Genomic DNA, 11,970 nt, shown 5'->3' with positions numbered 1-11,970 from the left:
TTAAATTAGAAAAATGGTGACAAAATTTAATGTTTTTCCCTTTGTTTTTTTCATCAAATTGAATATATTTTATTGTTCTATTTATAAACTGATATTGATCATCATTTTTTTGGTTTAAAATTAATTCATTGGTTTTATTATAAAACGTAAGTTAATCAATGTCAATAAAATGCATATATCAATAAAATACATTTGTCTCTCTAGAATCATTGATTTCAAATCAATGTCAAACTGACATTTTCAACCCAAAATATTCTTCTTTTTCTGAATGTGAAAATTTTTTCACGGAAAATGTCGCGAATTGGAAGTCAACAAACAAAGTCGTGTTTGCATTTCAAAATTTTATGATGTAAAATGTTTCGTTCAAAGTTTGTTGAAATATTCTTCAGTATTTTTTTTTTTTCATTTTATTAAACGAAATCGAGAGTAAACTTTAAAAAATGCACACATAAAGTAACTCGTAAACACTTTGGCTGTTTCAGAAATAACCGGAAATGGTTAAAGTGATGAGAAAAAGTGTATCGAATGGGAGCAAGTGAAAATGGAAAAGTGATTATTGTATCCGGAGATATGGAAAATATTTCGAACAATAGTGAAGTTTCCGTTTGGTAAAACGATTCAGTTTGTCTATAAAAGGTGCCTGTCGGCAAATTTAATACGTATTTTTTCTTGTTGTGATGCTAAACGTTTGTACAAAGCCCAACAAAAGTTCCATTGAATATGACCAATGAAAAATTTCTGCTCTTTCCATCTCCCTTGCTCACCTTGCCGAGCAATCCGACAAAAAAGGTGAATTAAACGCTTTTTGTTATTTTCGAATTTTTTATTTTTCAATTTGCATTTCAATGTCGCTGACAAACATTTAGTTGTCCAGACGACAGAGAGTGCTTGTGTAAAAATTACTCACGTTTTAAATGCGATATTTATGAAGTTCGTCGTGTGTTTAATGGTATAAACATTGTGTAGTGACTTTGTAATTGGAATTAGTGCATGCTAAAATGTAATTAAGTCGATTGTCCAATGATTTCCGGGATCGAATTTCGTGAAACGAACAAAAATACACACACACAGCAACAATAAATGAATTTTAATTTAAGCGCCATTTATACCTTGGTCCGAAAATTCGATGACATGCGAGTTTGTCGCATGAAAAAATGTGTTTTAATTTAATTTTTCTGCTTGAATTTTTGAGTGTTGAATATGGAGTGTTTCATTGTTCGATGATATCGAGATCAGAAAAATTCGGGTTCATTACGGTGCTATTGTGTTTAGCCTCGCTGTCTCTTTCTATGGCATGGCATTTCCATAGCCTAAGACATAACGTGCGAATCATACCGTCATTATTATTTCATTTAAGAGTCTCTATGCTTCAGAAATTTTGCTTTTATTCAAAATTTTACACCATTAAAAACTCTTTTCATTCTACTGACCAAAATTGATTGAAATAGGTGATAAGCGCCGTTTTTATATCAATTTGACAGCAGTGAAATTTAGGGCCAATAAGTTTTCTATGCTAAAATTAAGCCCATGATAAATGGGAATGAAACTGTCACCAATTTCACCAGTTTATATCAATAGAGTCTGAAAGTGTTTTATCTAAACGACCGAGTGAAACAAGTCAAAAATTGATGACAAATGCGTTACGATTTGTTGCTTTGTTTCAACCGTTACTGCTGGTCGTTGAACAGGTGCTAGATTATCGTTTTTATATCATGAACAAGTGAGCACGAAATATGGTAAGCATTAATGAAACCCCTTCGCTTACACACTCTAAGTATAATTAATTGCTTGGCTACTAGATTGTTTTTTTCTTTCGTTGGTTGCTGGTCGCGCGCATTATTCACGAAAAAAAAGTTTCCAGTGGCAACGTTTAGAAGTTCTAATGAATGGTCGTTCATCATCTTTGCGTTTAGTTGTACATTTTTCAGTTGTTTTCTTGCACCCGAAAAACTGCTTAATGACTTTTGACGACTGTGCCAAGTGTGTCTAGTGTCTGTAAGTGTGCGTGTGAGCGAGCTGCTCGTGGTTTTAATACGGATAATCGAGTTATATTCAAATTGTAAGCGAGCAGCCCGTGTAAATCGTTCTTGCTGGTAACCTCTTAACATCGAAAATCATATTTTATCCTAAGCCTTTGTTCAGACAGAGAAACAAAAATGTGAATGAAACAATCGCTCCTTGGCATGTGTTTCACTTTTTTCTCTTGTTCATCAGTAGAACAGCAGTTTCTTTTTCATTGGCCGTTTATAGGCTCATTGTAGGTGAGCGCAAAAATGGGCGAACACCTAAAATTGATTCATTAATTATGTTCAGCGTGACGCTTAAGATCAAGATGTTTGAATGAGACTTTGGCTGGAAACTCTTTACTCTTGACACCATCCACATGGCAATTAAAACGATCGCTTAATACGATCAAACGCAGGGTATCTTTAAACGCGATCATTTTCTTTTATTCATTTAAACAAAATAGTTATAGCTTTCTTTCTGTTTCTCTTGGGTTGAAGTGAAAACTCATTAAAAATGCCTTGGCAGTGGTCGTTTTGAACACGAAAAAAAGCCACACTGGAATTTAGTAAAAGGTGTTTAAATTGGTTAAGTTGTTTTTAATTGATCAAATATTGCATCGAATTGGTGTAACTGCCAGGCAAAAATGAGAGCTCAAACTCGGTTCTGCTGTACGTGCACATTCACGTTTGTTGCGTGCCTAGTAATTGTTTACACTCAATCAATTCAATTGAGATCAAATGTGAATTACATTCCACAGACAGGCGAAAATGAAGAAAAAACGAAATGAGAAAAAAACCGGCCATTAGAAGATCGCGCGCAAATCGTGTACAACTCCCAATAGATGTGTTTTCTTTCAATAAAACGAGAAAAAAAAAACACACACACACACACAATCCTTCGTTGAACGCGACGAGCGATAAACACGTTGAAATTCAATCAGATCAAGTCGTCGTTGGTTCACATTAAGTTTTTGATAGACTTTTTTTTCTCTCGGCTGGACCGCAAAAGATAATATTTGTTTTACAAAACATAAACTGATCCATCATGCGATCCATTTCGAACACAGTGAAAAACGATCGAATTACGGCGAAGCCGCCAAAATGATTGTTTTTAATGGTGACGCTCGATTTGAATCATGGAATATGATGAAAACAAAACAACAACAATGAACAGCACACCCGAAAGGAAAAACAATCCGTAATACCATCGCAACCATATGCTTTGTTCAACCACACGTAATTGATTTTCGAAATCACATTTGCCGAGTCCGATCAATGCGAACACACACACACAGCCAAAGCGGACGTGTGTATCTTGGCTATACAAGTTCATCACAACAACAACGATGATTTGACTTATTGCGCGAGAGACAAATCGAGATTATGCATACACATGGGTGTATTTAGCGTATTATTTAAGGTTAGTGCAGTTAAGGCATTTATTATGCAAATGAATCTCAAATGCGATTTTCAGACCAGCGCATATCATTTAAAGGGCATTTAAAGAACCTTTTATTGAGCTGTGATCAATTTTTGTTTTCTCTTTGCAATAAACATTACGCGAAATTACCCCAATGCCGCGCTAAGTATACACCAGCGAAATGAGTTATTGTGAGAATTCAATTTGGCAACAAGATTTGATCATGAAATTATACTCCAATCGAACGCAATTATTGCGCGATATATTTTTTCCTCATTGCTTCGTAAACATGTATTTCGTTGTTTTTTCCCATTCAATTGATGTCAATCATGTTTCGAACTGGATTGATGGCAAACCGCGCGATTTGCATTCAATTTCATAAATGTTCGTTTAAATAAATTTGTTATCGATTTGGATTAAATAGATCGTTTGTCTGTTTAGCACAATTAAATCGACTAAATGGAAATCACTTGAAATGCTTTTGTGGTTGAATAATACACACGCTGACTCTTATATGTCACATATTATTTGTTCTAAGGCTATTTTGCATCGGGGTTGAGTGCATATTACGATCAGGTTTCGTTCATTCGATGAAAAGTCGTCTCAAACGAATATTCAATTTCATATTATTGACGTAATGAACGAGCACAAAGTCTAGTCTCTTTGGCAATGAGCAGTTCTTTTACTTCTTCTTCTTCTTCTTATTTTAGCGTAGCATTTAAATTGAATCTGGCTTTTGTTTTTAGCATATATAATTAACCACATCCACATCGCTGAGTCGCGACACGCAACGTATTCATTTTCGATCGAAAACCAAAGTCCGGCTTAATTTCAACAAGCAGTCAATGGGAATGATCAAAGTCATTTTGCTAAATGTCAATTCAATCAAACATCGTTTTACTCGATGAAAACTGAGCATTTCTCTGCGGTTTTGAAAATGAAGCATGCGATTTGATTTTCTCCGGCGATAATGTGTGTGTGTGTAGCGAATTTAATAACTTTGTTTACAGAAATGTTTAGTGTATGACAAACATAAACATGGATATATTCATATCACTCTATAGAGTTGATTTCTTCCGATTCTTCTTGATTGGTTCTTTAGTAAGGGAAAAAGAAAGTGTGTAAGAGATGAAAATAGCAAAATTTGGTATAGAAAACGCTATAGCGTTCGTTTTCGACAAATTGATTCACGGACTCAGGGATATTTTTAAAATTTCATGACAAAATCTGATGCCAATCTCACTTTTCCTACCTTGTTCAATGTTCATTGTCCCAGAATTTCTGAATCAGAAACCGTCTGTCTATTTTTTAAAGTTCCCATTCAAGTGTGCTAATTCCAAGTACACAATTTCAGTGTTAATCGATCGATTGAAGAAAAAAAATTCAATCTTGATAATTTCATAGCGAACATAAGACACACTTCATGTTCTATAACACACATTTTACATTTGACTAATCATTCAACATCAGATTCGGTATCGATTTCCCTCCGTTCTAAAAATATCGTTTGAAATCATACGATCAATCAATTTCGTGCTCCGTTTTCTTTTTTCGTTTCATTTCTGGTTGTCGCCTTGCATCAAGAAAATTGCAATCTCTTCACACATAACCGGAATGGATTATTAATGTTCCGTTTTTTTTGTGTAACATCTTCAAAGCGAACTGATTTGATCTTCATCTCTATGCCACATCCACATTAGTGTGCTCTTATTTGTTACGAGAAGAACGGAGAAAATGCATGAAATTCCCATCTGCAATCTTGGTTGTTGGTAACAGAGAGCACGGTTGATATATGCGCACTTACGCGTAAAAAGCGAGTGATGCCTCATATTGCTAACCGAACATGAATAACGAGTGACAGGACCACCGAAATCGAATAATGCAGCATGGTCAGTATGTCATCCAGTTTCGCTTTTTTTCTGCCGCTGCTTGTTAACCAGCACTTTTCTGCCCCGAACGATGAGAGAAATCGGATAGCTTGTGAACGGTGTTGATAACGCCATGCATATTTGATGACGTTGACTGCAGTATCAATATCTTGGCAAAACCGCCTAAGCGAAAAAACATACATCTCACCAAAGCAATTTTTCTTTGCACAGAAAAAAAAACAGCAACGAAACACGGCGGAGTGAGAGAAAAAGTTCAATATTTGCTCTGGACTACATAATGTAATGATGAAGCGATTTCGGGTGAAGAAAATAAATAAAATTCGATACGCACGTTGCCAATTCCTTTTCATCGCTCGTTTTTTTCCCTGCTTCTCCTTTCGGCTCTCGTATTCGACACGTTAAACAATGATTTATATGTAAACACTTGTTTGGGTTACGAGTTCAAATGTGAAGAAGAGGTGAAGAAATAAAGTGACGAAACGAAATCACATTCGACTGTATCAACCTGATTCAAAACAATGCCTTTGACCGAGACACACACTCACACATGCCAAAACAGCGAGAACATTATCATGGGAAACCGAATATGAATGCAAAATCATTGAGCAGAAAAACTAGACACAATCATCGCCAGTGTCCGCAGAAATAGCAAATTGTGGCATAGATTTATGTATGATCTTTACTTGTTTGATATTCAATTTATGCCGATTCGAACGTTTTATGAGTGAACGTGACATATTTATTTCAATCATTAGACACAAAAAGCACACACACAACATTTTATTGTTTCGGTGAGTCCCCTTTTGTGTTCGTTTCGATGCTTTGATTAAATATTCATTTCATTTTGTCACTGACTCAATGACACACACCGAAAAAAAAATTTAATAAAATCAGAAGTATCAAACTGCAACACTTTGCCCGGAAGCGTCATTCAATCCATCAATCGTCGTGTTGAAAAGTGATTTAATGAATTAAAGTTGGGAATTCAACCTGATGTCACCGTGGGTCTATGGCTGACTATAATTGCATGATCGTGTGTGATGCTTTCGAGAATTTTGCTTTGTGATTAAAAATTATTAGACAATCATTTAAAATGTGATTTGAAATGGCACTGTTCCATCACGAAAGGTGCACCAAAAGTCGGTTCTTTTTTCCATTCATTCATTCAAATCAGACACACACGAAGAAAAAAGAACACATGTGTAATTAACAATTGTAGTAATTAATTCCGTTTGTATTTCGATGTTCTATTGTTAGTTGCCATTATCTGTGTGACGACAACCACATCTCTTGACCAAATTAAAGGCCATATTCTGGTCATAATGTTCAATAATCACTCATTTTTCTATGCACTATCGGGAATATCGTTTACATTGTATGGGCAGGGATTTCATTTAGTTCAGAGTGGTGATTCTTTTGTTCGACTTCGCTTATCGCTGGATATTCCGATTCACCCGCAAAACGCAGCGCATTGTTCGTATTTCCATCCCTTTGTGATTTGATTTTGATCGACCGACTGACAAACCGAAAATGAAACAATGCCGCAAAGATCATAAACAGGTGACGCTCCAATTTAAAACCCATCACATTTTCACAGTTCGATAAATGGGGTTTTCATTTTCGGCTCTGAAGAGAAAAAAAAATACAATAGAATGACACTTTGACCGGAGCAGGGGTTGTTTCGATGCATTCAATCGAATTTTAATAGCTAGGACATTTGACAAATGCACACGTATTCATCAATCGACAAGCGATCCACCTCAATAATCAACGAAATACAATGCAGTTAATAAATAATTGAATTTTAATTGGACGGAATTGCACCCTCTAGGCAAAAAGAGAGGTAAAACGAGAGAGTTGAACAAAAAAAAAACAAAGCCAATTTTCCACCCGAAATTCTCGACTTCCATTCAGCATTGAGAAGAAAGAAAAAAAACGTGTTGATTTTTCTCTCTGGTCGAAACAATAGAGAAATGGGTCGTCATGAATTCAAAGGCGAGAAAATCGCTTTCAAAGAGATTAGTGATAATAACATGTCGAAAGAGTGTGGCGCCAAACATCTTCCGCAAACAAAATGATGTTGCGGTTTTCTGGTGCATCATTTTTCAAACCACGACAGAGAGTGAGCATAAGGTGGCTGTTGCTCTCGCTCCAGTCAGAGAAAGACAGAGGCGCATACAGAGTGAAAAAAGACGAGCAAATCTAAAAACCTAAATTGATGCGATTTCAAACAAACCAAATCAAACAGATTGGACCCGTTTCGCTTGGATGATCTACAGTCTCGATATTGTACATACAAAAGAGCAATAGCACAGCAAATTGATTTCGTGAAATCATTTTAATCGATCACATCATCCACAACAAGAATTGGGTAGTGATGTAACGAAACGATTTTCTTTCGTCTTTTTTTTTCATTTTTGCTGTTCGGCGATGAGTTTCAAGCATAACAGGAATTTCAAGTTGCAATCAAAATAAACCGCCTCTTTTTCTTTCTTCTTTTATGGATTCAATTGCGCGATCGCGAATCGATTCGTGTAATTGGCAATTTTGGTCTTTGAATGAAGACATCGAGTGTGAAGGTATTCCATTGGCAATTGGTTTTATGTCGCTTGGCCATTATGTAATTTAAAAAGCGGTTCAGGAAGGCCGCAAACGCAAATGGCATTTTTCAAATTCGTTTCATTTACATTGTTGCAGGCAGTTTCAGTTGTACTGAAAATTGAAACCCGTTTTTTTCTGTCGTCTTCTCGCCGTTATCTCATCTTATTGCTCTCTTGTATGGATCGTTGTAAAACAAAAGATACAATCAAAACAATAGCACGCCAAATTCATTTCCATGTACAGTGTTGCGAATGAAACAGAAGAGAAAGAAATCATCGCGCAATGATAGCGACCATATCACATTATTAACAATTTAATTACCTTTTAACTGAATTTTTTTACCTTACTTACCTTTTTTTCCATACAATCATTCGTTCTCATTCATTTGCTGGTGAAGATTTTTTTTGCCTCTCTTAACTCTCCGATTAAAGTTGTGTTCCTTCAAATTAAAAATGCGCACTTTTTGTTCCATCGTTTTTTGTGGCGTGTGTGAGTGCGCGCAATTTGGTGTTTTTTTCAACCGCCAGCAATTTTTTATATCGCTGTTTTTACACACATAAAAATCTAATCCAAAGTTTATTGCATTTAATTGATGTTTGTCATGCAAAATCTCATTGAACTGGCTTCATCCTGCGATTACAAAGTGCGATTGTGCACTACGCCGCACACAACAGCCATCGAATGGTAGAGAAAGAATGAGAAAGACGGAGAAAATAGTCATGGAACACACCACACTATATTTGTATTTGTGTGTGTTTTTTATGGCATATATATCCACGTTTTAATAGTCATTTTAATTGAAACGGATTTGCTTAAACAAAAGCTCATAGATTAGATAAAAATCTTGCAATCGTCCGTTGGCAGTTGTTGTTGAAAATTATTCCAATCAACGCGGGTAATCGGTAATTATTTAAACAAAGAGTGTTGCTTTGAACATGAATGGGCCGCGTGGCACTCTTCTCTTTTTCGACGGATTCCGTCTTAATTTTTGCATTATCGCTTTTCGTTTCTTTCTTCGGATTTATTTACAGCAGAAATCTGATCGATGTAAACGAATGCTAATTTACGGTTTGCACTCTGCAGCACAGTTTAATGGTTCCTTGAGAGATGAAGTGTGTTTTTTTTTGCGTACCGAAGCTACAAATCATACTCAGGGGAGTGAAAAACGAGCATACTTACTTACTATACTCACATAAAAGCCAAAAAAAGCATTGAGCTGTCACCTCATTACTTCCATCTCTGCGAGGCTCGAACCAACAACCGCTGATAATTCGCAAATAATTCGAAATGAAACTCACATTGAGATCATGTTTTTACCATGTAATTTTTGTTGCTTTATTTCATAATTGTAATAATAATTTATAATTTTTCTTTGTAAAGTGTTGTTTTAAGAGCTAATATCTGTATGTGTTTGCATTTCTTTCATTGAATTTTTGTTGTTGTTTTTAGTTTTTGTATCAATATTCCATAATTATGAATTTTCATAGTTAATTTTAATTTAGAGTAATACATTAATATCGCTTCCTCTTCCAGTTTCTGTTTTTTTTTATCGCGAGATTCTTCGTTCCTTTTTCCAGCTCGATACTTGGGTGGCAAGTGGCATTTTTTGTGGTGAAAATTGAGAGATTTACATGAAGAATCTTCTTTAAGGTTTAAATCAAGTTTCGATGCGGACATGACCCAAATTTCGATTTAAACAACTGTGCTAAGCACTGTTAGCAGCTTCGTTTTGAATCCAAGAAGAAATTGAATTAGGATTCGAATACTTTTCGATTTTTCCAGCAAAGATCTCGACATTTTGAACGATTTTTTCAAAAGAACACTGTGACCTATCACTGAAAGTTGTAGACTCTACGTATTAAAATCGTTCCATCAGTCTACTCAGTCACGGTGTTCTTTTGATTTTCCCGCTTTTGGAGATGATCTTCATTTTAAATTAAGATTCTCATTGGAGTTGTTTTTTTCTTCAATTGAATCCTGGTCATAGAAAATCCTTGTCAAAAGAATCTTCATGTCTAGAAAAGGGTTCAAATGTTCGAAAAAAATCTCTTTCCAAAGTGTTGACCGCCCAAAAAACTGCCACGAATTCGCATGTTCGGCATAATGCCTTAAACAATATACATTACATACATTTAGATTGATAATCAACATCGATGTCCAAATATTCTTAGCCAGTAAAAACCAATGAATTCATCGTTTTAGTACGATTTGCAATATTAGGAGAAGACACATTATAGCATTTACTATTGAGGATACATTCTTTGTAGTGGTTTTGTTTATTGATTTTTTGGCGAGTTCCATCAATAGAACCGTGGAAAAGAAATGGTTATGCCTAAGCCTACTAATTGTAAATAATATCATTGAAATCTGGAATGTATTCATTCGTATTGAAGAGGAAACAAACGAATGAATCATTTTGTGTGTGTGTGTGAATGTGTGTGTGTAATAAAAGAGCTTATATCTTACATCTACTAACATCTAAACAGCTACAATATTTTTTGTTAGATCCATTTAATCGAACATTGACAATGATGAGAACAATTCACTGTTGATCTCCCGTTTGGGAATATCCGAATGCTGGATCTTATTTACAACACAAATTTTATACAAATTGTTTTAAGTTTTTTTGATCGATTTTTTTTCGGGAATTGGTTAGAGTTTGACCGAGAGCAAAAAATTGCCGAGAACTGAGAGAAAATCGGTGCAGAAAAACTGACTGCATTAAACGAATCGAATTTGAGCTAGGACTTTTCGGGTATTCTCAAGAATTAAAGTAAAATGAAATGAAAATGTGATTGACTTGATCGAAAATCAAGTCAATGCGATCAATTCTGTTAAATTTGTCATCAAAAAAATTGTTAGTTGCAACTCCGGCACAAGAGCAAAAAAAAAATCTGTTTCATATTGAATCAGACATTAAACCTACGATAAAATCATAGAACTCTTCCTTAGTTTAGCTACTTCATTTAAATACTGAAAAACAATTACAATCAAGTTTATTTATCTGCTTTTTTCTTGCATAATTTTTTTAAAAAAATGAAATGAACGAATAAAACTAACAGCACTTGTCACAAAATAAAAATTAAAGACAAAAAAGTAATTGTATATTGAAATTCAGTTCAAAAACCATTCGATAGTTTGAACTGACTTGGATTAGCATAAGAGAAAAGAAAGAGAAAAAAAAACACAGTAGTTGTTTTGCATTAGAAAATCGTTTTGGTGAAGAACCGAGGAAGAAATAAAAAAAGAGATGAACAAAAGAGAATCGCGGAAATGAAAATGGAAATGGATCAAATATATTCATTTACTTAAACGTTGATGGTGCTGTCTTCGTCATCGCTGGGTGGTATGCTTTGAGCGCGTCGAGCTGGCGGGCTGCCTGGATTGAGTGGTGGACTCGGTGTTCTTCGTGGCGAATGATCACTGCTGCCGCCATTTGTGGTGCTGTTTCCATTGGCAGCCGAACCATTTAGGCTGCTGTTGTTATTTGCCGAATTTTGATAGTAATTGCTGAGCGATGACAGCGAACTTGAGGCCGATAAGTGCGAAAACGGAGCGGCCGGTGCTGGGATACCGCCCAATGAACCAAGCGTTGGCATTCCCGGATACAATCGATATGGTAGAGGTTTCTGCAGAGCAGCTGCGGCCGCTGCTTGTCGATAGTACAAATCAGCAGCTGACGGTGGGGCTCCTGGGGGACCTTGTCCACCGGCTGCTGCAGCGGCAGCCGCATACGGCCAAGCACCAATGTAAGGCGGTCCACCATACAATCTTTGGAATGCGGCATAGTTACCTACAGAAAGCGAAGGAAAAATTGCAATTTTTTTTTATTCTGACGATTTGCGCTAATTTCGATTAATTTCTACCGAAGAAATTCTTGTAATAAAATTTTACAGTTCTAAGTATTTATTTATGTTACTCTTAGATTAGATCCATAAAAAAAAACTTTAACTTACCAGCTTCAGCCAGAAGTTCGAGTCCAACAGCAGTTTGTCGTTTCCATTTTGTTCTGCGGATTAAAGAGAGACAAAAAGATGGCAAACGTTAATCAAAC

The 11,970-nt window shown here is 35.6% G+C and overlaps 1 protein-coding gene across 2 annotated transcripts in view; it reads right to left on the bottom strand.

Annotated features, from left to right (window-relative positions):
* Positions 1 to 9,240: 9,240 nt before the first annotated feature.
* Positions 9,241 to 11,970, bottom strand: part of LOC129569558 (homeobox protein B-H1-like) — a 40,954-nt gene continuing 38,224 nt past the window's right edge. Inside the window, exons 3-5 of one of the 2 annotated variants that reach the window (XM_055448478.1) lie at positions 11,873 to 11,925; positions 11,225 to 11,709; positions 10,154 to 11,063 (exon numbers count right to left, since the gene is read on the bottom strand). In XM_055448478.1, the coding sequence (XP_055304453.1) occupies positions 11,225 to 11,709; positions 11,873 to 11,925 (538 nt within the window). In that variant the 3' untranslated portion in view covers positions 10,154 to 11,063. Of the gene's footprint in view, positions 11,710 to 11,872; positions 11,926 to 11,970 lie in introns of both variants that reach the window. The other variant, XM_055448477.1, reaches the window with a different exon arrangement.

This window comes from Sitodiplosis mosellana, unplaced genomic scaffold (genome assembly GCF_009176505.1).
Source record: "Sitodiplosis mosellana isolate CC-2019 unplaced genomic scaffold, AAFC_SMos_1.0 Smas_scaffold_38, whole genome shotgun sequence".
Classification (NCBI taxonomy): Eukaryota; Metazoa; Arthropoda; class Insecta; order Diptera; family Cecidomyiidae; genus Sitodiplosis; species Sitodiplosis mosellana.
The sequence above is the reverse complement of the archived record's forward strand: the minus strand, read 5'-3'. Positions and strand labels throughout refer to the sequence as shown.